General features: G+C 48.8%; 1 protein-coding gene across 1 annotated transcript in view; it reads right to left on the bottom strand.

The window, feature by feature from the left end:
- The window catches only part of SPAG5 (sperm associated antigen 5), a 374,185-nt gene that overhangs the window by 43,713 nt on the left and 304,370 nt on the right, over positions 1–26,102 (bottom strand). Inside the window, exons 20-21 of the mRNA XM_082245996.1 lie at positions 21,518–21,650; positions 3,947–4,027 (exon numbers count right to left, since the gene is read on the bottom strand). Of these exons, the coding sequence (XP_082102122.1) occupies positions 3,947–4,027; positions 21,518–21,650 (214 nt within the window). The remainder of the gene's footprint in view (positions 1–3,946; positions 4,028–21,517; positions 21,651–26,102) is intronic.

Below are 26,102 nucleotides of genomic sequence, written 5' to 3'. Positions count from 1 at the left end.
AGGGAGGCTCGACTATTATCTTTACCAGGTCTGCGTACCAAGGCCAACGAGGTCAGTCTGTCGCCAGCAGAATTACTGGCACCTTTTCCACCGCTAATCTGTGGAGGAACCTTGACAACAGCTGTATCAGAGGAAAGGCATAAAGCAGCCGATACTGGCTCCAGGAGCCACCAATGCGTCTGTGGCTTAGGCCAGAGGGTCTGGAGCCCTGGACATGAACCTTTGTACCTTCTTGTTCAGATGAGACGCAAACAGGTTGACATCCAGGGTGCTCCACCGGACACACAAGAGATTAAATATCTCTGGATGCAGGGACCATTCCCCTTGGTCGAGAACTTGACGACTCAGGTAATCCACCTGCCAGTTCTCCACTCCTGGAATGTGAACTGTTGAAAGAGCCGGAAAGAGTGCCTCGGCCCAAGTCAGAATCTTTGCCACCTCCTGGGCCACCCAGGCACCTCTTGTGCCCCCTTGGTGATTGATGTAGGCCACAGCCGTGGTGGGGGGCGAAAGAAGCCACCACGAGAGCATTGACCTCAAGTCAGCTCAAACAGATCATTCTGTCCAAGGACTGCGGATTGTAGTTCCACTTGACAAGAATCTCCTCTTGCAGAGGCCTGAAAAGAAATTAAGCAAATAAGACCACCTCGAAGGTCGACATCATCAGTCCAAAGGCTCTCATGCAAGTCCGCAGAGATGAGAGATCGTTCATCAGCAACCTGATCTCTCCCTGAAATGTCTGAAGTTTGTCCTCAGGAAGAAAGACCCTCACCAGAGAGGAGTCTAAAGTCAGACCCAAGTAATTCAGTCGCACCGACGGGGGTCAGCGCAGGTTTTTTTAAGTGGATGGTCCACCTGAACTCCTGAAGGGTCTGGACCGTGATTGACAGGTCGCCCAACAAGTTTGGGGGAGAGTTTGCTCTCAACAGGAGATCATCCAGATATCCGAGGATCGCAATCCCTCTTTGGCGGAGCAAAGCCAACACCGGAGCCAAAACCTAGAGGCTAGACCAAAGGGTAATGCCACAAATTGAAAGTGCTCCTCCGCCACTGCAAAACGGAGATATGCGCAGATATGCATCTTTGATATCAATGGAGGCTAGAAAGACCCTTTGATTTAACAATGCCACCACTGACTGAATGGATTCCATCCAAAACTTCTGCACCCCCCGCAAAGCGGTTCAGTGACTAGAGGTCCAAAACTGGACACACCTTGCCCTCCTTTCTGGGCACCGTGAACAGGTTTGAATAAAAACCTCAAAACCGTTCCTGCTGAAGAAGGAGATCCTGCACTGCCTCCCTGAGAACCTTCAATCGATCCGGAGACAGACGAAAATTTGAGGGAAAAAAAAATCTGTCTGCTGGGAGAGATCGAAATTCAATCTTGTACCCTGAACTAATTAGTGAACCCATTTTTCCTGAATCAAAGACGTCCAAAGTTCCTGATAGTAACGCAGACGTCCCACCCCACCGGAATCGGGTGAGGGCGCTCCTTCATGCCGAAGAGGATTTGTCCGCCGAACTGGACTGGCTAGTCTTGGGCTTATTCAACCAAGCCTTCTTGTTCCCTCCAGAGGCTCTGAATGGTTTACCTTTTTTTTTTGCGCCCCTGAGGCAAGAAAAAACCGCCTATAAGCCGTGAAAGAGGACCCCCGCTTACTGCGGGGCGCCTTACCTTTTGAGGATTTGGGGAGAATAGTACTCTTACCCCCCCATTAAACCCTTGATCAACTCATCCAAGGAGTCTCCAAACAGACATTCACCCAAAAAGGGGAGATCTGTTAAGGCCTTCTTAGAAGCCTGGTCCGCCGACCAGCTCTTCAACCACACCACGCGGCGTATGGCAATTCCTACACAGCTGACCCTCTGGCAACCAGAGGGGCCGTGTCCAGGGCCACATCAAACAGGAACACCAGGGCCTAGGCCATCTGGTCCGTGAGCTCAGAGTCGGGGAAACTATCTCAGTGGTCAAGTTACCCCTAAGCACATTAACCCATACCTTCTGAGAAACCAGAGCGGACGCAAAGACAGGTTTTAGTATCGAGCCCGCCAAAAGATGCAGGTGGCGGGAAAGGGATACCACCGTCTGTCCACCGGGTCCGTAAACACCGGTGAGTCTTCCACAAGCACTACAGTAGATATGTTTAACCTGGTAAACAGGGTGATCCACCCTAGGTGACACCGTCCAGTGATTCGAGACCGAGTCAGCAAAGGGATAACGGCATTTAAAGAGCTTTGGCACCACTAGCACGTGCTTAATGCGCTGCAATTGCTCATTCACAATATCGTCAAAGTCCTTGGGACAAGGGAACACCTGACCAGACTTCTGGGCTTTGCGGGAGCCAAAAATGACCCGCTTTCCTGACTGTGTGGGCTCCTCATCTTATTTTAATGTTTCCCTTACTGAATGAATCAGTGCTTCCACCATAGCGCGTTCCCACGCTGCAGCCGAGGAGGACATATCCTCCTCAACATCCGACTGCGAGGACAGGTTTCCCTCAGGGAGGGAGTTGTCCGAGGCGACCATATCAGGCTCTGAATCAGACGACAGAGAAGGCAGTGGCCATTTTTGGCTAGTGACATGTTTCATTACAAAATCCACCTTTGACGCCAGATTCTCCAATGCTACAGAAAGAGACACGAGAGACTGTGATCCGGATGCACTGGCAGTCGCACTGAGGGTGTCTGGAGGAGAAATAATTGCTTGGGTCTCCATTTAGCAAGTTGTATAAAAAGTGCATCGCCCCTTTAAATTGCGATTGCGGTCCGCACCACTATAATCGCACTGTAACCGGAGTAACCCTTAAATAGTGGCAGGAGCAGTGTGACCCCCTATACCGCACCCGCTCACAGTGTAATCAGCAACTCTGCAGCATGGAGATTCAGCGTGAAACGTCTCACATGAAGTGACATAGAATCACAAGAGGCCGAAGACTGCCTATGTAGCTCCAGGCTACAACAAAATGGTGCCAATGCAAAAGCATAGGAAGCTGAGGGAAAATGGCCGCTGTACCTTACACACAGAGAACCGATGCCCACACTTAAGATGGCGGCTGAAAACGCCATGCGTTCAGGACCCAGACATGAGGCCACCACAGGGATCTACCTAAAAGCAGGGCGGGTAGGACCTGGTCCTGATCGGCCTGGGGGATCTTTCAAGAAAAAACAGTCCTGTTATTCCCAGGAGTGGGCAAGTGGCTGCTATAGTCGCTAGTGATAATCACTGTCTTTTCACAGCAGGGACAGCTTCCCCCGACGGTAGAAGACAATGGCCTCGGCAGTAGGGATTCCCTTGTCAACACTATATTGATGGGGGAATCGTGCCAAGGAGTTAGCAGGCTTAGACAAAATTAAGGAACCCATTAATGGAGACCTTGGTTTGCATAGACTCCAGTTGCTCTAATGCAAAATGTACCATGTCAATATAGGGTAGCAATGGTATCCTTAAGCTTGGATGAAATCATCCAAGAGGATCATACTGATCAAACAACCTCCTGCAAGAGCAAAGTCCGAAAGACTAAAGAGGATAGAATTAAAGGGCTGGTTTGTGACTCCTGCCATCTACGACCTCAAAAAGGGCCAAGGTCCAGCCCATGAAATCAGACATGGTGGAAGAAAACTTCTCTTTTGATAGATAGGAGGAAGGGTTTGTGGCCGAAGAGCCAGTGGAGTGAAAAGACGAAAGCAGGGAATCCAGCTGGGGGTAACTATCCAAACTGAGGGCACTAGGGCCCTGTGGTGAGAGACCACACATTACTGGCAGCTCCTGTGTGATAGTGTGCCAATGAAGAGCAGTGGTGTTATACATAGCTTGCTGGATAAAGAAAAACATATGGATACTCTAAAGCAAGTCAAACACTACTGTAGCTCGAGATAATGGCTCCAGTTTTCTCCCAGCCATAAAATAATTCACAAATATCCATAAACGTGAATTGCAGGTTTTTACCTCTATCTCGTTCATTTTGGTAATCTGCTGAAGTATCTTCTGTTCGTGCTGATGGACCAGCTCCTGAAGCCTTCCGATATGCTGTTGGATAAGCAGGCTTGTATGAGTACAGAATTTTTTTAACCATTTCATGTTTGACAAGTCTTCTCTGCTTAAAATACCTGTCACTTGACCTTGCATTGGCAAGATTATAGTGTTTAAAATTACATCTTCCAACCCTCAGATACTAACCTTACCGTGTTCTCTCACATCTTCCACACCCAACACTTCCAGGTATAAAGGAACATACAACCTGCTCCACTGAGATGGTGTCCATGCCTAACAGACAATTGCCAGGCTCTAGAACTGTCACAGGATTAATAAGTGCCATCATCAAAATTGCAAATTTTACTGCCAGCTGTGGAACAGCAAGAGGTGAAAGGGAGAACAAGTAAGGCTAGTGTATGAGGGGTGTGAGTTCTTTTGCAGAGATTGTTACTTTGTCCAGCATTGGCAAGGTGACCAGATCTCTTAAAGTGCATATATACGGCAACAAAAAATGTATCTTATTTGCTACCTTATGGTCTGTTAAAAATACAAATGAAATAATTTAGTTAGGTCTGCTCAACAAGTGCAAATAAAAAAAAAAAAAACTGGATTTTTGTCTTACCGTAAAATGCTTACCGATGTGCATTGATGTACACAGCTCCATATCTTCTCGACCCTTGGGTTTATGCTGCCCCCTACAGGAGTAGGACACTAGGTGGGAAACTTGACTACGCCTATAGGGCAGTCCCAGGGGGAATACTCCCATTTTCTGCAATAGGTCTTCAGTTTTGTAACAAGCTGTGTAAGAACAACATATAACCCAACTCAATAGAGGGGCGGGTGCGAAGTCCGTCAATGTGCAGCAGTGAAAAGTATTTTACGAAAAGACAAAAAAAAAAAATATTTTCTTCTTTCATTCATTGATGGACACAACTCCATATCTTCTTGACCCTTGGGACGTCCAAAAGCAGTGTCAACATGAGGGGTGCGAAGAACACAGCAATAAACACACTTCCCAAAAAGGCTAAATGTAGCCAACAAGGTAAAACAGGAACCCAACCAGAAACAACTGGAGCTCGCCTGACAAGAAATACAGCCTCAAAGAGGACTAATCCTCTCCAACAGTGGCCTGCAAAACCTTGCGGCCAAACGCAGCATCCGCAGATGCCAACACATCAACCTTATAAAATTGTGTGAAAGTGTGCACGAACGACCAGGTGGCCGCTTTGCAAACCTGCACCACTGACACCTGACGGAAGGCCCAAGAGGCACTAAGCTCCCTCGTAGAATGCACCTTACCAGAGAAAGGAGGATTCTGACCCTTAATGGAGTAGGCCTGCACCACCACCTGCCTGATCCATCAAGAAATGGTGGCAGCAGATGTGGCCAGCCCCTTACGGGGTCCATCCGTAAGGAGAAATAGAGAATCTGATTTTCGGAACGACATAGTTGCCGCCAGATACACCCTGATCGCCCGAACCACATCCAAAGAATGCAAGGCAATCGCTTTAGGGTACTTAGGCTTAGGATACAAGGAAGGCAACACATAGTCTTCATTTAAATGGAAACTAGAGACAGCCTTAGGAAGGAACAACTGGCAGGGATGAAAGCACCACTTTGTCTCTGTAAACATCCAGGTAAGGTGAACGACAAGACAATGCAGCCAACTCCGACACCCTGCACGCAGAAGTAATAGCCACTAAGAAGGCAACCTTCTGCGACAAAGTAAACAGAGGAAGCTCACGAATATTTTCAAAAGGCGGTATTTGAAGAACCGACCAAATTGAGGTCCCATGGCCGAAACGCTGATCTAAACCTCTTTGGAGAAACTCCAAGACACTGAAAAGGAATGGGGGGGAAATCCCCCCGAGACACACATCACGTAATGTATGCTTTCCAGACTCGATAAATCTTCCTAGAAGTAAATTTTCTAGCGTTTTAACAGTGTAGGAATCAGTGATTCAGACATCCCTCTATTCTTCAGCACCTGGCTTTCAATAGCAAAGCCGTTAAAGCCAGTGTCTGCAAAGCAGGATGGAAGATCGGCCCTTGAGCTAAAAAGATCTTCTCTGAGAGGGAGTCTTCAAGGGACATCGGCGACCAGCCATACTAGGCCTGCGTACCAAGATCTGCGAGGCCAGTCTGGTGCCACTAGGTTGACCAAAATCCCTTCTGCCCAGATTCTTAGCAGGAGTCTCGGCAGAAGAGTTATTGCAGGAAATGCGTATGCCAAACAATATTGGCCCCAAGGGACCACCAGAACGTCTGTGGCGTCGGCCAGAGCATCCCAAGACCTTGCTATGAACCTCTGCACATTCCTGTTGAGACGAGAGGCCAACAGGTCCACATAGAGAGTCCCCCACGGGAAACAGTTGAGGAAACACTTCCGGGTGGAGAGACCATTCTCCCTGATCCAATGTCTGCCGACTGAGGTAGTCCCACCTGCCAATTTTCCACCCCCAGAAAATGCACAGCAGAGATGGCTGGAACAAAGCGTTCTGCCAACCTTAGAATGCCGGCTACTTCCCGGGCAGCTAGGGCACTTTTGGTGCCCCCTTGATGATGGACACATGCAACGGCCGTGGCATTGTCCGATTAAATCCTTACCGGGCGCCCCTGCAGACGTTCCGTTCACTGAGTGAGGCAAAGCCTGATCGTCCGAATTTCCAGGATACTGATCGGCAGGCTGGACTCCTTCAGAGTCCAAACCCCCTGAGCACAATGTGTGCTCAAGACACCTCCCCACCCAAACAGGCTGGCATCCGTGGTGACCACCGTCCAGTACAGGGGGAAAAAGGATTTTCCCTGTCGAAGCGCAGAGCCACCATATCGGAGAGATTCTCGTACCCCAGCCCAACAGGATCAGATTGTGTAGACTCTGGATTCTTGTTACATTTGGCAAGAAACTCCTTCTGCTGAGATCTGGTATGGAACTGAGCAAACGGAACTGCCTCAAAAGGTGAAGACCATCAGGCCCAGCACCTGCATGCAGGTCCTGAGAGATGACCGCCGGTTGGACAACAAGAGCCGAATGGCATCCTGCAACTTCTGGAGTTTCTCCTCCGGAAGAAACATCCGGGCTGAGGCCGAGTCCAGGGTTAGGCCCAGGTAGTCCAGTTTGGTGGACTGAACCAGAGCAGATTTTTGGAAATTCAGTTTCCACTCGAACTCTTGCAAAGTTCACACTGAAATGTCCAGGTTGTCTTGTAAGACATTTAGAGACTCTGCTCACAGAAGGAGGTTACCCCAGTACCGAAAATCCCCTTCTGGAGTAGCAGTGCTAACACCGGGGCCAAAAAACGTTTGTGAACATCCGACAAGCTGAGGCGAAAGCAAAGGGAACGCCAATAATTGATAGTGCTCCTCGCCCTACGGCAAAACAAAGGAAACACTGATGCCTGACATATATTGGGAAATGAAGGTAATCGTCCTTGATGTCGATAGAGGCCAGAAAATCCCCTTGATGAAGGGATGCCACTACCGTGCGAATGGACTCCATCCAAAATTTCTGAACCGGAACAAAGCAGTTCAAAGCCTTGAGGTCCAGGATTGGACCTTTGACTTCCTTTCTGGGAACAGTAAATAGGTTTGAGTAAAACCCCTGAAAGCGTTCAGATTATGGAACCGGAACAATGACCCCTTGTGACAGCAGATCCTGTACCGCCCCTAGAAGACCTCGTAGGCGATCTGGGAACAAGCGCAGGCTGTAAGGGAAGCACTTTGCTGGAGGCAAGGACCGAAACTCAATCTTGTAACCGGACCAAATCAATTCGTGGATCCCTTTGTCTTGAATCAAGGAGGTCCACGGATCCGGAAAGAAGCAAAGACATCCCCCCACCCCAGATACGGGTGACTGTGCCCTCGTCAGGCAGAAGTGGGCTTGTCTGCGGTCCCAGAGAAACATGCTCTCAGCTTACTAGGCCAGGGCCTCTTGGAACCCCCTGTGGGGTTTACGGGCAGATTTTGACCATTGGTCTTCAGATCCTGAGGGAAGAAAGGACCGCTTATGGGCCAAGTAGAAAGGGCCAGGTTTGCAACCAGACTCTTTGCTCCTGTTAGTCTGTGGAAGCAGAGTACTCTTACCTCCTGTAAGACCCTTAACGATCCCCTCCATGGATGCTTCGAACAGGTGGTCTACTACAAAGGGGAGATCGGTCAGTACCTTCTTGGAAGCCTGGTCTGCAGACCAGTATTTTAGCCATATCATGCGGCGAATGGTCACTGCTGTCACGGACACCCTGCAAGCTAAGGGATCCGCATTCAGAGAGGCATCACAGATATACTGCAGTCCCTGTTCTGCCAGGTCAGGTGGATGTTGTCCCCCTTCCAAATCCTGGCGCAGGAGCTTAGCCCATTCCGTTAAAGTCTGGGAAACCAAGGGTATGGCAAACACTGGCCGCAGAATGGAATCAGCCATGGTAAAAAGGTATCAGAACAGAGATTCAGCTCTCTTCTCAAAAGGACGGAGAGTCCTCCACCGTGAAAAAGGGTGGCTTTATTCAACCTGGAAACCTGAGAGTCCACCACAGGTGGTACTGTCAGTTTCTTTAGCAGGGACTCTTCAAAACGGATACCTTCTAGCAAAGTGCTTAGGGACCCCGACAGTGTGTTTGGGGAAACCCCACTGACTCGCAACAATGCTGTCGAAATAGGCGGGTTTTTGAGGCAGAGCTTTTGAGGCTCTGCGGTCACCAGTGCACCTGCGCAGCTAATGCAGCCATAGCTGTGTCTTCCCATTTTTACGTTTCCCGCACTGATGCAATCAGTGCATCCTCTAGTGTCTTTTCATGCACGGCAATAGTGGAAGAGGATTCATCCCCACTATCAGAGCACTCCGGGTGAGTGGACGCAGACCCATTAGGATGACTCGCATCCGCCAAATCAACCTCAGAATCTGAGGAGACAGAGGATGTAGGTGAAGGCGGAGGACGCTTTTTGCTCATCCTATTTTGGAGAGCCATTGCTACCTTGGACACTAGTGAATGCAGGACCACACTCATAGCAGACAAAGTGGACTGGGACCCAGAGGGCCCCGCAGCATCAAAGAGGGTCAGGAGGTAAAATGTACTCCAGGGACTCCTTAGTTAACCTGGGGACCGCCAAAGAAAATCTTGAAAATTGCTGCAACGTACCCCCCACTGCTGCACCAGAGAGGGAGGGAGAGGGGGGTTCACAACAGGACAGAGGGAAACCCAGGAGTGTGAGGGTCCGACCATCCCAGAGAAGACCCGTGTCCACCCCAAAATCGGCCAGGAAGGGGGGGGGGGGAACGTTTACTCACCATACCAGGAACACAGGCGGGCGCCATCTCATTACAGGACCCCATGCCAATCTTATTTTCTCTATAGTCCATTGACAGACGCAGCCTCATCTTCATGAGCTGTGTGGGACGTCCCAAAGCAGTATAGGCATGAGGGGTGGGGAAAACGCAACCAAAAAGGAACGTAAACTCCAAAGGCTAAACTAGCCAACTGGGTAACATGAAGCTCAACCAAAACAATATGAAAACATTCTCTTATGAAACAGCAGCCTGCAAAACCTTGCGGCCAAAAGAGGCTTACGAAGAAACCAACAAATCTACTGTGCAAATTTGGTAAAGGTGTGCACAGATGACCAAGTCGCTGCCTTACAAACCTGTACAGCTGAGGCCTGATGGCAAAAAGCCCAAGAAGCACTCAGCGCTCTAGTAGAATGAGCCTTCACAGGAAAGGAGGAACCTGACCCTTGAGTGAATAGGTCTGAACAACTGTCTGCTTGATCCATCTCGAAATGGTTGCAGCGGACTTAGGAAGAAAGGACGGTTTTAGCCGCAGGAGCACCTTATCCCTGTAGACCACCAAATAAGGCGGACAGGATAGTACCGCCAACTCTGAATACTCTGCGAGCAGAAGTGATAGCCACTAGGAAGGCAACCTTCTGAGACAAGGAAAGCAGAGAAATCTTCCTAAAATTCTCAAAGGGAGGTTTTGAAGAACAGACAAAACCAGAATGAGATCCCACGGCGGTAACGGGGATCTCCTCCGAGGAGCCAGATGATGCACCCCCTGGATGAAAGTACGAATCAAGCAGCTGTCGGCCTTGGCTATTTACTATAGCCTAATAGCCAAGGCTGACACCTGGCCCTTAATAGTACTCAATGCCAAGCGCTGCTCAACCCCTTTTTGGAAAAAAGCCAAAACCCTAGCTACAGAAAACAAGCGAGGGTGCAGCTGCAGTGATTCACACCAAGAAATGTACAATTTCCACGTACAATGACAGATCTTTCTGGAAGTCGACTTCCTGGCCTTCAAAAGAGTTGGAATCACAGAGTCAGAGAGACCTCTATCCTTTAACAGCCAGGCTGTTAAAGCCAGTGACTGTAAAGCAGAATGGAAGATCGGTCCTTGAGATAGTAGATCTTCTTGCAGAGGAAGACGCCATGGAGGATCCACGACCAGTTTCACCAGCTCTGCGTACCAAGACCGCCAAGGCCAGTCTGGTGACACCAGAACGACCGGAATGCCTTCCATCGCCACGCGGCTTAGAAACCTTGGCAGGAGTACAAGTGGAGGAAAGGCATAAATCAGCCGATAATGGCTCCAGGGACCCACCAGAGTATCTGTGGCGTCGCCCAGAGGATCCCGAGACCTGGCCACAAACCGCTGAACTTTCCTGTTGAGGCAGGAAGCAAACAGATCCACGTCCGGGGTCCCCCATTGGACACATAGGAGATGAAACACCTCCAGATGAAGGGATCATTCCCCTTGATCCAACACCTGACTCAGGTAATCCGTCTGCAAATTCACCACACCCAGAATGTGGACTGCGGAAAGAGCCGAGACAACGGCTTCCGCCCAAATCAGAATCTCGGCCACCTCTTTGGCCGCCAGAGCACTCTTGGTGCCCCCTTGATGATTGATGTAAGATACCGCATTGTCCGACTGAATCCGAACCAGAGAGCCGCGTAGCTGACTCGTCCAGTGAAGAAGGCACAGCTTGATCGCTCTCAGCGCCAGAATATTGATTGGCAAGGAAGACTCCTCCGACGCCCAGATCCCTTGGGCACAGAGCTTCCCCAGCACTCCACCCCAACCTGACAGGCTGGCGTCCGTGGTGACCACCGTCCAAAACACCGGCAGGAAGGACTTGCCCTGGCACAGGACAGGAGACTGGAGCCACCAAGCAAGAGCCGCCTTTGTAAGATGGCTCAAGCAAATCTTCTGGTCCAATGACCGAGGATCTCTGTTCCCATTTCGCCAGACTCTCCCTTTTACAAAGGTCTCAAGTGAGACTGAGCAATTAGGACTGCTTCAAAGGTCGAAACCATCAGACCCAGGGCCTGCATGAAAGCCCGCAAGGATGACTGATTGGTCTCTATCAGCAACCTACTTTTTGCAGCTTCTGTAGTTTGTCCAGGGGGAGAAAGACCCTCACCAGAGCAGAGTCGAGAGTCAGCCCCAGATAAGTGACCCATACTGATGGCGTCAGAGCAGATTTTTTAAAATTGATTGTCCACCCGAATTCCTGAAGGGTCTGAATCGTGATAGAGAAGTTGCCCAGCAGATCTGAGTGGGAGACTGCTCGCAACTGGAGATCGTCCAGACAATCAAGATACCCCGCTGACATAAGGCCAGCACTGGGGCCAGAACCTTCGTAAATACTCTGGGAGCTGAGGCAAGACCAAAGGGTAACGCCACAAATTGAAAGTGCTCCTCTGCCACCGCGAAGCGGAGGAATCGCTGGTGTCCCTCGAATGAAGGTAGTCCAGGGTTCCTGAAAGAAGCACAGGCAAACCCCCCACCCCTGAACCGGGTGAGGGCGCCCCTTCATGCTGAAGAGGACTTGTTAGAAGCACCTGACTGACCGGCCTTGGGCTTGCCACAATGCTTTTTAGCCCCTCCAGAAGCTCTGAACGGCTTACCTTTTTCCTGCGCTCCAGAGGCACGAAAAAAACGCTTGTGAGCAAAAAAGAAGGACCCCGCTTAGTACGGGGAGTCTTACCCTTGGAGGATTGAGGAAGAAGAGTACTCTTTCTGCCAGTCAAGCTCTTGGTCAACTAATCCAATGAGTCGCTAAACACTCTCCCAGAAAGGGGAGGTCAGCTAGGGCCTTCTTAGAAGCTTGGTCAGCCGACCAGCTCTTCAGCCAAACCATGCATCTTAAGGCAATGCCCACGGCCGAAACCCTGGCCACCAGGGGAGCTGCATCCATAGACACATCACACAAGAACACCAGTGCCTGGATCACCTAGTCCAACAGTTCCAGAGTCCAAAGACTCCCGTAAATTCCTAATCCACTCAGTCACCGTCTTTGAGACTAAAACCGACACAAACACTGGTTTCAAAATAGAACTCGCCAACATGTGAAGATGGTGGGAAAGGCATTCCACCCGCCTGTCCACCGGTTCCGTAAAGGCCGGGAAATCTTCCACAGTCAAAAGGGTAGATCTGTTTAATCTGGAGACAGGGTGGTCCACTTTAGGTGGCACAGTTAAACAGTTGAAAAACTTTTCAGCAAAAGGACACCAGCGTTAAAAGCATTTTGGCACAACTAACAAGTGCTTAACAAGTCGCCATTGGTCATTCACAATATTGTGAAACGCGTCGGGACAAGGGAAAACCTTGGCAGCTTTCTGAGACTTCTGGGAGCCAAAAGCCATCCAGCGTCCCTGCGGGCCTAGGCCCATCCGCCAACTTCAAGTTGTCCCGTACTGAAATAATCAGGGCTTCCACTAAAGCTCGTTCCTGCGTTGCAGACGACAGGTCCTCTTCACCATCTGAGGACAGTGACCCCCCTCTGGTAGGGGAGCGTCCGGGGGAACCTCTTCAGCCTCTGAACCAGAGGACACCTCCATAGATGGAGAAGGAAGCGGCCGTTTTTGGATATCAACTTTTCCATGACTAAATAAACTTTAGTCGCCAGGCTTTGCAGAGCTGCTGAAATCGCAGCCAGTGATTGCGATCAGGACTGTCCGGGAGTCGCACAGAGTGGGTCTGAGGGTGATATCACAGTTTGGGACTCCATAATGCAATTTGCAAAACCGGGAGTACTGTCGCTTTAAGAGCGCCGATCGTGGCGCCCACCACCGAACACATCGGTCTGCAGCGAACCCCCTAAACCAAACTGACAGTAGAATGTGCAAGGATACGTCCGCAGGGGTCCCAAGTACTGCACCACCACAGACAAACTGGCCTTCTGATTGTTCCAGCAGCATGGAGATTAGACAGGAAGTGACCTTGGCCAGCAGCAGGGAACAAATGCACAGGAAGTTGTGTCGCCTGAGGAAAGGTAACGCTGCTCAGCATAGCACAAGAGCTACACAAAAATGGTAGCCCATACAGATCAATAGGAAGCTCAAGGAAAACGGCTGCCCGATACAAGTCTATGGGGAAAAAATTACATTGCCCACACTTAAGATGGCGGCAAATACGGCGAGCCATGAGGCCAGGGACCGACACATGGAGGCCTCAGGAACCACAACAGGAACCAGCAAACACAAGGTACCATGTCACTCCAACCCCCCCCCCCCCCAGGGCGCCAAGAGCTCCAGACACACAGTCACCGCAGGAACAGGGAAGGGGGGGGAAGATAGGACACACAGACGGGACAGGCCAGGGTGATCTTTTGGGAGGCACAAATCCCATTATCCCCAGGAGAGGGCCCACTTTCCCCCAAGGCCAGCAGGGGCAAAGGGGGGCACATTTACTAACCATACCATGGACCGGGTGGGCTCCGCTCCGGGCAGACTGCCTCCCACTGGAAGTGGGGGTGCTGCCAGCCGAGGGGTACGCTGCGACTCAGGGTGTGTTCCAGGTCATCGCGTCCGGGCGAGACATCCACTCGCAGGCTCCTCTCCATCCGGAAAGGGGCACCATCGTGGCGAGGTCTAGTGCGGGACTATAACCTGCTCACGCTCGTAGGCCAGGCTGGGGGGGACCATAAGGATCTAGATTATCCAGTGCGAAGCCCCAGCCAGCATCATTGCTTGTAGATCACCAGGAAAATTCTTCCCAGAACACTAGCTAGAAAAGAATAAAAAAAAACAAAAACTGAGACCGGAGTGCCAGCAGGAAACCTAGGTCCTACTCCTTCTCTAGGCAGAAAGAAACTGATGTGCTGGGCTGTGTCTGCAGGGGTTATGCCTGGAGGGACGCTTATATGTAAATCTTTGTACTAACGTACTGCCTAGACTACTCCTGCAGGTGGCAGCATAACTCACACAGCTCATGAAGAGGAGGCTGCGTCTGCTGTGAATGGACGATAGAGAAATTACATTTTAGGTTAACTAGAAAAAGAAAAAAAACTCAGCTGGTGGTGAGATGGTGAAAATTCGGAAAACAGTTAAAAGGACTTTATGTGGATATATATTCACAATGACCATCATCTAAAGAAAAGATCTTGGGGCTCAACTTTACTTTATGGATTACACCGGATGATCGACTGTGCGGGGGGAGGGGGGGGGGTTTTGTACCTGGTGGGGTTTCCTGCCAGGGCCCCCCCATCCTGCCTGGATCTGTCCTTGAGGCCTGGTCTCCCAATCCTGGGTCCCTGTATGACTCGTAGTGCCGTAGTTTTCTTCCTGATAGCCGCACGTGTAGTGCAGATTATCCCTGGTGGCTGCAGGTGCTTGTCTCTGCAGGTAGCAAGTCTGTGCTGAGGATTGCTTGGTGCCTGGAGACCGGATGGTGCTGCCAGCGCGATGGGGATTGTCCCTTAGCAGTGTTTTAAAATTATATTTTTTTGCTGTTCAACCTGGTGACTCATGGAGTTTTTGGAGCACATTTGCCCATCTGATCCCCTCACTGAGGCTGCGGGGATGGAGGTGGCTTGTGGGCAACAGGCTAGCAAAAAGTTTCCTCCACGTCTGCGACCGCAAATGAAAAGGTGCTGATGGATGCACAGATTGTATCTGTGCGTAAGACCCTGAAGATGGAGGACACAGCTGGAGGACACAGCTGAACGACGCAGGTACCCTTTGGCACTCGCAAGCCATCAAAATGGTTTAAATCATAAACCGGGGAGAGGGGGGGTTAGGGGCAGAACCAGGCAGAATCAGCCAGGTATTTCAGATGATAGAAGGGGCCAAATGACACAGAATAAGCACTGTGCTGTTATTCATTTAAAGGAACAGGATCACATTTTCTTTTTTTTGGGTAACAAACACTTTAACCCTATGATCAAGAATAGAATAGCGGTGTCAGTCAACGAACTCAGAGGAAGGGCTTTTATGATGAGTAACATAGGGGCGTCCCAAAGCATTACCTCTCCATGAGGGGTGGGAAAACCAAATAACAAAAAAACTGGCTTGCCTAAAGCAAAGAGGAGTTTAATACCAGCTAGGATTGACTATAGGCGGTGCTCTGTTCTTTTTCTGCCTAGTGTCCCTCTCCTGTATGTGGCACTATAAACCCTATGGTCAAGTATTCTAGAGCTGTGTCTGTAAATGAACGTAAGAGAAATTACACTTTTGGTTTTAATACAGCTTTGATATTATCCAATTGTTTAGTCTTTTAGAGATATAAGAGAATATAACCATAAAATAGAATAGAACAAAATGGCTTACAGAGCAAGAAGATGCATATAGAGTGGAGAAAACAATTATTTGATCCCCTGCAGATTTTGTAAGTATTCACACTTAAGCTGGATACACACTACACAACTTTTGTTGTTCGATTTCCTTTAGATTTACGTTCAGCTATGTAGTGCAAGGGCCCCTCTGACTGCATACAAATTAAAAAACTGTTTAGGTTTGACCTCATACCATATTGTTTTAGTATATCTAAAGGAAAAAATCTAAAGAAAATTGAAAATTGTATAGTGTGTAACCAACTTTAAAATTAAATAGTCTAGAATTTTTATCATAGGTGTATTTTAAATGATAGAGACAGAATGTCAGCCAAAAATCCAGAAAAAAAAAAAAAAAAAAAAAAAACACAATACAAATGTTCTAAAATGAGTTGAAGTTCAGTAAGTAAAAAAAGGAATTGATCCTCAAGCAAAACATGACTTAGTCGAGAAACCCTTGTTAGCAAACACAGAGGTAAGATGTTTCTTGTAGTTTGTTGGCAGGTTTGAACACATCCCAGGAGAGATTTTGGTCCACTCTACTTTACAGATCTTCTCTAAATCCTTAAGGTTTCTTGGCTGTCGCTTGGCAACTCGAAGTTTAAGCTCCCTCCAAAAGTTTTCTATAGGATTAAGATCTGGAGACTGGCTAGGCCACTCCATGACCTTAATGTGCTTCTTCTTGAGCCACTCTTTTGGCGGTATGTTTTGAGTCATTGTCATGCTAGAAGACCCATCTTTAGTGTTTTGGCTGAGAGAAGAAAGTTCTCATGCAAGATTTTAACAATACATGGCCCCATACATTAGACCCTCAATGTGGCAAAGTCGGCCTGTACCTTTAGCAGAGAATCAGCCCCAAAGCATAATGTTTCCACCGCCGTAGTTTACTGAAGAGATGGTGTTCTTCGGGTCATAGTCAGCATTTTTGCTCTAAATTTTGGTCTCATCTGATCACAGCACTTTCTTCCAATCATTCTCCGAATCATTTAGCATTTAGATGTGCAAACTTCAGACCAGCACACACATATTATATATATATATATATATATATATATATATATATATATATATATATATATATATATATATATATATACACATATACACACATACACTGTATATCAGGGCTCAAAATTTAAAGTCCTGACATAAGACATGCTGAGCCTTGTAATCCTATATTAGACCCCCCCCCCAACCATGTGACCCTAAATATGGATTGCAGACTCACCCGTGCAAGAGAAGAGAGTAAGAGGAAAGGCGCCCAGATAATCAGAGCGGGGATCGCTGCACTGTAACATCTTTCATTTGAATTGCCGGGCGCTCAGCTTTACACGTAGTCCCGCCTCCTGGCTCGGCTCCTATGATATATATATATATATATATATGTATATATGCGCCTTCTTGAGGAGGAGGACCTTGAGGGCACGGGAGGATTTCAATCCATGGCGGCGTTTTATGTTACCAATGGTTTGTTTGCCGATTGTTTGGTTCCAACTGCTTAGAGATCATTCACAAGCTCCTCCAGTGTAGTTTTGGGCTGATCCCTTACTTTTCTCATGATGATCCTTACCCCATGAGGAGAAATCTTGAATGGAGCTCCAAACTGAGGGCAATTGATGGTTATTTTGTATTTCTTCCATTTTTGAAAAAAAAAAAAAAAAAGAACTGCTCAAACGGTTGTCCCCTTCTCAACAAGCGTTTTGCTGATAGTCTTGTAACCCATTCCAGCCTTGTGCAGGTTTACAATATTGTCCCTGACATCCTTTGACAGCTTTTTGATGTTGCCCATGATGGGGAGGTTTGAATGGAAGAAAGAATCTTTGGACAGGTGTCTTTTATGCACATAACGAATTGTCATTGGAGCACTTCCTAAACTGACAGAACTAATCTGTGTACCACATGAGCACATACTGTATTCTGTGGGAGCCAGAATTATTGTTGGTTAATAGGGGATCAAATAGCTATTTTACGCACTGAACTGCAACTCCATTTAGAACATTTGAATCATGTTTTTTTCTGGATTTTTGGTTGATATTCTCTCTTTATCGTTTAAAATACACTAACGATAGGGGGGCGTGGCTAGCCAGCGGAGTGAATGGACACTCTGAGTCAGCTCCTCAATGCCGTGGGCCGTCAGGGCTTCACACAGACATCGGTCTCTAGAACAGCCTGCATTCCACCCTCCCTACAGCGGGAACCCCCCAAGATGGCCGTAAGAGGACAGCTTTCTTCCCGCATCCATGCAGACAGTACAGTCAATATGGCACCCACAACCCTGCAGGCCATGCACAAGACTCCTCTTCACAGCGTGGCTCTACATCCAGAGCCTGGCAGGAGGCAGGGGAACAATTTCCCCCACCATCCTCCACATCCAGCCCAGCAAAGAGCAAAACTAAAAGGAACAACCTATCTGCACCTAACCTGGAGGTAAGCTGCCTTGACTCATCCCTGGAGGACACTAGAGAGTGAAGGCTCCATTTCTGACTTTCCTACAACTAATATGCCAGTTATAGATACCACTATCAAGGACATGCTAGTGTCCCCGAGATCCACCCTTCATGCAGATATCCTGTCATTAGCACAACAATTTAAAACAGAAGTCTCACATATGGACACTAAAATGGAGGAATTTGCATCTACCTTTAACAACCTGGTAGACGCTCACAATGAAAAGGAGGATGAGCTACCATAGATGAAATCAAAATTGGAGGATTTGGAGGACAGGTCCCGACGGAACAGCGTTAAAGTCCGTGGGATTCCTGAATCAGTCAAACCTCCAGACCTTAAGGCTTACTTCACCAGCATTTTAAAAGAAGCCCTTCCCCGAAGCACCACCTGAAGACCTCCTTATAGATCGCATACACAGGTTGCCAAGGCCCAAACATATTCCATCCCATCTACCCAGGGATACGATAGTGCAAATCCACTTTTTCCATACAAAAGAAAGATTTATGTCAGTTACTAGGAACATGGATAATCTTCCCAAAACCTTACAGGATCTGTCTTTCTTCACTGACCTGTCAGCCTTTACCCAACAACAGAGAAGACAAGTAGCCACAATCACAAAAGCCCTGAATAACCACCAAATTACCTATCAGTGGCTATATCCCGCTAAAATCCTAGTTACAAAAGATGGATCCACACATGCAAATCGCTACAATGAAAGAGGGTCTGTGTCTATTGAGAGTTTGGCAGATCCTTGACCCGCACGACGTAGGAGGAAGCCCCTCCCGCTCGCCTGTGTCCACACGAGACAACTCAGATATCAAAGCAGGCTAATAGCGGAGAGAGCTTTGCGAAACAAAGTTGACCCTATCTTCTGATAGCCCAGGCGGATGCCACACTGGTATTCCCTTTTGCCCCCACTGGTTATTGCAGCAAAATATCCTCACAGATTCCATACGGAATCACTTTTTTTTTTTTTTTTAATATGTTCTATAATTTTCTGTCTCTTGTTTGTGAGGACTGTTACACAACTATTGTCAAGCTTTTCATTCACAGTTCACTGAACATACGGACATCTAACCGGAGATACCTGTCCTCAACCAGCATACCTGTCTTCTGTGTTGGCCGTTTACACCTGTAACCCGCCCTAAAACAGGTAACTTACATCTACAGCTACGGTCTCACGCCAATTCTCTACTATATCGGCTATAACATAACTGACTACACTTACATCGCCTTCCAAATATCCTCCGATTGTAAAGGGCCTGACTAGCCATTATAAGAGACAAATGGCCTGGAAGGAAGTGGAATGACTTAAGTGTGATATCGTCTGCTTTCAGGAGACTCATTTTGCCTCACATAAACCACCTATCTTTAAACACAAGAACTTTCCACATGCTTTTTGTGCCAATGGCCCTTCTAGAAAAAAAATAAAGGAGGAGCAGCAATTGGCATTAAAAATTCTATCCAATTTAAACAACTAGAAGTCCACCTAGACCAGGCATGTCCAACCTGCGGCCCGGGGAGAAAGGAAGTCGAGTCGGGGGCACGGCCACAGAGGTTTCCAACTAACTGTAGGCAGAGGCTGCCTCAGAGGGGATCATCCACTAGTTGAGTTAAATTAGTGCTGGGGGGAGGGGGGGGTGCGGCAGCGCGGGAAGGGCGCAGCAGTGTTTTATTACTTATATACCTTAACTATAGTATATATTTTATATGCGGCCCGAGAAAATTTCTCTACACTCAATGTGGCCCAGAGAAGCCAAAAGGTTGGACACCCATGACCTAGATGCTTCTGGCAGATTCATTATACTAATCTGTGAGATCAATGGTGTTAAATACACAATAGTCATTTTATAGTCAAATACTAAGCAATTGTCTTTCCTGATGAAAATTTTGAAAAAAGTAACTTCTGTGTGCCAAGGCCATGTAATTCTAAGTGGCGATTTTAATGCGGTACCAGACACGGATCTATACCTCTCAAGTATCCCCCAAAAAACAACCTCACAGGGCGTCACTGGCGAACTTCATATCCACCACAGATCTATTTGACATTTGGAGATGCCAGCATTCATCAGAGTGCGACTTAACCTTTTTTTCTAATGCTTACCACACATATTCACGTATCGACTTGCTTCTAATAGATACGTTTTTACTACAAAAAATTACTAAATTAGATAGATATTCATTGTATTAGATGGTCTGATCATGCACCGGTTTCCATCGGGGGGGGGGGGTGTCAGATCAGCTGTGCAACTAGAGAAAATACGTTTTCTTTTTTTCCATTCAAAATCAATGGTTCCCTATGGGAGCCTATTGATTTGAATGAAAGGAGCATCGCAAGTCTGAACACGATGATCCGACTTGCGGTGCGACTTGCGCTGTGAGAATCTTGAGGGGGAACTCCACGCTAAAATGGGGAAAAAAACAGCGTGGGGGTCCCCCCCCCCCCCCGGTCCCCCCCCCCCCAGGTTCCAAACCAGGCCCTTCGGGTCTGGTATGGATTTTGAGGGTAGCCCCATGCCGAAAAAACGGCGTGGGGTCCCCCCCCCAAAAATCCATACCAGACCCTTATCCGAGCATGCAGCCCTGCAGGCAAGGAAAGGGGACGAGCGAGCGGCCACACCCTCCCTGGACCATACCAGGCCACACGCCCTCAACATGGGGGGTGTGGGTGCTTTGGGGCAGGGGGGGCTCTGCACCCCCCCACCCCAAAGCACCTTGCCCTCATGTTGACGAGGACAAGGGCCTCTTCTCGACAACCCTAGCCGGTGGTTGTGGGGGTCTTCGGGCAGCGGGCTTATCGGAATCTGGAAGCCCCCTTTAACAACAAGCCCCCCCCAAATCCCTATGTGAATGGGTATGGGGTACATTGTACCCCTATCCATTCACCCCATAATAGGCAGTGTATGTAATAATGACAGGAGAAGTTTTAAAAAGTTTATTAAAAATATTCATCCGGTCTGGTGCAAAGCCCCCCCCTGCCCCAAAGCCCCCACACCCCCCATGTTGAGGGCGTGTGGCCTGGTATGGTCTGGGGGGGTGGGGCCGCTCGCTCGTCCCCTCCCCTTTCCTGGCCTGCATGCTCGGATAAGGGTCTGGTGTGGATTTTGGGGGGGACCCCACGCCATTCCCCCCCCCCCCCATTTTGGCGTGGAGTTCACCCTCAAGATTCTCACAGCGCAAGTCGGATCATCGTGATCAGACTTTCGATGCTTCTTTCATTCAAATCAATAGACTCCCATAGGGAACCATTGATTTTGAATGGAGGCAGAAAAAACACTGCTAAAAGCGACGTGGCCAAACCTGCAATGGAAAAAGCTACTGAAAGCACGTTTTTACAGCTGCTTTTTCCTGGCGTTAGAAGTGGCTCTGCAGCTCCTTTTTTCTGATGCCCTGTGTGCATGGGGGCTAAGAAACACATTCAGAACAGCAATTGCGATTTATAAACATAAGGGCCTAACAGAAACAGGCCCCCTAGCCTATGGCAGATCTACTGTGGATAAACTTTAAATAGTAAAAGTACTATAGTTTTGAGAACAGTGGCTGAATATTCACCTTTTCCTTACTGGTTATTTTCTCCTCAAGGACACCGTTCATTTTTCTTAGCTTGCCGATCTCATCCTGCAGGTCACGCACATCAGACTTATGCTGGTATCTTTGATTCTGCAGCTCTTCCTTCAAAGAGGAGCTATAGAAAATGAGAAGATGAGATTTAGGATGTATTTTTACTCCTATAAAGATCCAACATATTATAAAACTCTATAAAAGCACATAGAACAGTTCACCTCAGTCCTCAACAGACTGTATCAGAGAGGTGTTTTTTGATTTGGGCCATCAATCTGCGATTGACTGTATCATAGATATTTTTGATTTGGAACAATTCACATCAATCCTCAACCGAGAGGACCTTACAGGCAAGTGTCACTACAAAGTCAGATATCAACACACACACAGGCCAATCTAATTAGAAAATATTTTATCCTAGCATTCTTTTCTTTTAGAATGGGTTAGGGCTTATATAACGTGTTAGTGATGGGAGAATAAAGGTGGACACTCACAAAGTAAAAATAGAATTTTTGTAAGAACTGACCATAAAATTCTGGGTATTGGCCTTCTCCACAGGAGTAAGCTAGGCAGAAGATTTTGTTATAATATCCACAAAAACTTTGGATAGACACACCTACAGGGGGCTGTCCCTCTGGTCAATACCCCCAGCTAGCTTCATTCCCAATTAAGTTTGGTAGCAAGCAGTATAGAGATCCATGAACCCCAAAAGAGGGGTGGGGGGGGGGGGCTTTGACTGTCAGAGGACTCCGAGAAAATAATTTTACGATAAGTTCTTGCAAAAATTATATTTTCTCTTACGTCCTCCGACAGTCGCCGCCCACTAATACAATCTGCAAGTCTGGGACGTCCCAAAGCAGTGTAGATGTGAGGGGTGGGAAAACGTAACCGTCAAGAAAGGCAACGCAGCACCCAGGTCAGAGAAAAGAACCTTTTCTGAACCAGAAAGGCAAACACTGGGCAACAAGAGAGCTCAACAGGAGCGAAAACACAGGAAAACAAAACGCAAAGGGAAAAAAAAACCCCAACAGGAGGAGACAGGCCAAAAACGACCCCGTCTCCCCTAAGGCACTGCCGCACTTAAAACTTTGCGGCCAAAAGAGGCATCCGCTGATGCCAAGACATCAAGTTTGTAAAATTTGGTAAAGGTATGCACGGTATGCACGGGCGTTGGTAAAGGTATGCACACTGACGCCTGATGGCGGAAGGCCCAAGACGCACTAATCGCTCTGGTAGAGTGCGCTGTGACAGGGAAAGGTGGAACCTGATCCCTAATTGAATAGGCCTGCACAATCGTCTGCCGGATCCATTTTGAAATGGTTGCCGCAGACACAGCTGTACCCTTCCGAGGTCCCTCAGGAAGGAAAAAAAGACAATCCGACTTTCTGAAGTATTCCGTAGATGACAGGTAAACCCTGATCGCACGGACCACATCCAAGGAATGCAAGGCAAACTCCTTAGGATGCTTAGGCTTCGCACATAGCGAAGGTAAGACAATGTCCTCGATGAGATGGAAGTCTGAAACCACCTTCGGAAGAAAGGACTGATGAGGTCGCAAGACCACTTTATCCCTATGGAGAACCAGATAGGGGGAGCGGCAAGACAGGGCTGTCAATTCCGACACACTCTGCAACCAGAGGTGATCGCCACCAGAAAGGTAACTTTCTGTGACAGCACCGGCAGAGGAATCTCCCGGATGTTCTCAAAGGGAGGACGTTGCAAAACGGACAGAACCAAATTCAGGTCCCAAGGGGGCAAGGGTGCCCTCCTAGGTGGAGCCAGATGACGCACCCCTTGAATGAAGGTGCGGATCAAGGAATTTGACGCGCTAAAAGAGAATGGCCAGCGCAGACAACTGGCCCTTAATAGTGGTCAGCGCAAGACGCTGCTCCACACCAGTTTGCAGGAAAGCCAACACTCTCGCCACCGAAAAGGAGCGAGGATTGAAACCCTGCAACTCGCACCAGGCGAAATAAGCCTTCCAGGTACGATAATATATCTTACCGGAGGAGGCCTTCCTGGCCTTGAGCAAGGTAGGAATGACCGCCGACGAGAGACCTCTGTCTCTCAAGACCTGGCTTTCAACAGCCACGCCGTCAAAGCCAGCGACTATAAAGCAGGATGGAAGATCGGCCCTTGAGACAGAAGATCGTCTCTTAGCGGGAGACGCCAGGGAGGCTCGACGACCAGTTGCATGATGTCCGCGTACCAAAACCGGTGCGGCCAGTCTGGGACCACCAGAATCACCAACCTCGGTTCCGAGACCACCCTGCGAAGGAATCTGAATTGGGGGAAAGGCATAAATCAGCCGATACTGATGCCAAGGCACCACCAACGCGTCCGAGGTGACCGCCAAAGGGTCTCGCGTTCTTGCCACGATCCTTCCCACCTTGTTGTTGAGACGAGACGCGAACAGATCCACGTCCGGGGATCCCCACCGCGCACACAGCATCTGAAACACCTGAGTGGAGGGACCATTCCCCTTGGTCCAGGGTCTGGCGACTCAGATAGTCCGCCTGCCAGTTCTCCACACCTGGAATGTGAACTGCCGAAATCGCCGGGACCTGCGTCTTGGCCCAGGACAGAATCTCGGCCACTTCCTTGGCCACCCGGGCACTCTTGGTGCCCCCTTGGTGATTGATGTAAGCCACCGCAGTTGCGTTGTCCGTCTGGACACGCACTGGGCAGCCCCGAAGTCGTTCCGACCAACGGAGCAAACAGAGCCTGATTGCCCGCAGCAAGACATTTATCGGCAGGGAGGATTCCCCCTCCGACCAAGTGCCCTGGGCAGACAACTTGCCCAGAACTCCACCCCAGCCCAACAGGCTGGCGTCTGTGGTGACCACAGTCCATAGTAACGGACGAAAGGACTTGCCTTCCTTCAGAGCCAGAGACTGGAGTCACCACAGGAGATCCGATCTGACTTAAGGGCTCAAAGAAATCCTCCTTTCCAAAGACTGAGGATGTCTGTCCCACCGGACCAGAATCTCCGCTTGAAGAGATCTTGTGTGAAACTGCGCAAATGGGATCGCCTCGAAAGCCGACACCATCAAGCCCAGGGACCGCATAAAGGTGAAAGAATTTCACGGCCTTCACTAGTGGGATGTCCCAAAGCAGTGCAGGTGTGAGGGGTGGGAAGATGCAACCTACCGAAAAGGTAACAAAACAACCAGAAAAACACCCCAGGAAGAGACCGGAAAAAAAAACACGTCTCTTCAAACAACCGCCGCACTCAAAACCTTGCGGCCAAAGGAAGCATCTGAGGATGCCAATACATCAATTCTGTAGAATTTTGTGAAAGTGTGCACAGACGACCAGGTTGCCACTTTGCACACCTGAGCCACAGAAACCTGATGGCGAAAACACCCAAGAGGCACTAACAGCTCTAGTAGAATGTGCCTTTTCAGGGAAAGGAGGAACCTGACCCTCGATTGAATAGGCTGGAAACAATCGTCTGTCTGATCCATTTAGAAATGGTTGCCGCGGAAGCAGCCGAAACCTTCCAAGGTCCCTCAGGAAGGACAAACAGGGAATCAGACGACCTAAAAGACTCCGTGGCAAACAGGTAAACCCTGATCGTCCGAACTACATCCAAGGAATGCAAGGCAGATTCCTTGGGAAGCTTGGGCTTCGCACAAAGCGAAGGCAGAACAATATCCTCATTGAGGTGGAAAGCAGATACCACCGTGGGGAGAAAAGATTAAATGGGTTGCAAGACCACTAAATCCCTATGAACAACAGATAAGTTGAACGGCAAGACAGAGCCGCCAAGTCAAATACTCTGCGAGCAGAGTCGATAGCCACCAGAAAGGCAACTTTCTGGGACAACACAGGCAGAGGAATGTCTCTGATGTCCTAAAAGGGAGGTCGTTGCAAAACGGACAAAACCCGATTCAGGTCCAAGGGAGGCAAGGGAGCCAACCTCAGCGAATCAAGGAAAAAGTCGCCAAAATGACGTTGGAAAAGAAACAGCCAAAGCCGACAACTGACCTTTGATTGTGGTTAGCGCCAGGCACTGATCCACACCTTCCTGCAGGAAGGCCAAAACCCCCGCCACCGAAAAGGAGCGGAGATGGAAATCCAGGTGCGATGAGAAATTTTGCTAGAGGTAGCTTTTCGAGCCTTTAATAAGGTCAGAAAAAACAGCATTCGGGAGGCCTCCGCCCGTCAAGACTAGGCTTTCAACAGCCACGCTGTCAAAGCCAGAGACTGCAAGGCAGGATTGAAGATCGTCCCTTGAGACAGTAGATCGTCTCTCAGCAGAAGCCGCCAGGGAGGCTCGACGACCATCTGCACGATGTCTGCGTACCAAGACCAGCACGGCCAGCCTGGGGCCACCAGAATTACTTGAATCCAAACTGCGGAGAAATCTGGATAACAGCCGAATCGGAGGGAAGGCATAAATCAGTCGGAACGGGTGCCAAGGCACCATTAACGGTTCCGTGGCATCCTCCAGAGGATAGCGGGTTCAGGTCACGAACCTTCCCACCATTTTGTTGAGACGGGACGCAAACAGATCTACGTCCGGAGTCCCCCACCGGGCACACAGGAGGCGAAACACCTCCGGATGCAGGGA

Source organism: Pelophylax lessonae, assembly GCF_965119305.1.
Source record: "Pelophylax lessonae genome assembly, chromosome: 2".
In the NCBI taxonomy this organism is placed as follows: domain Eukaryota; kingdom Metazoa; phylum Chordata; class Amphibia; order Anura; family Ranidae; genus Pelophylax; species Pelophylax lessonae.
This window is presented reverse-complemented; position numbering and strand designations above follow the sequence as displayed.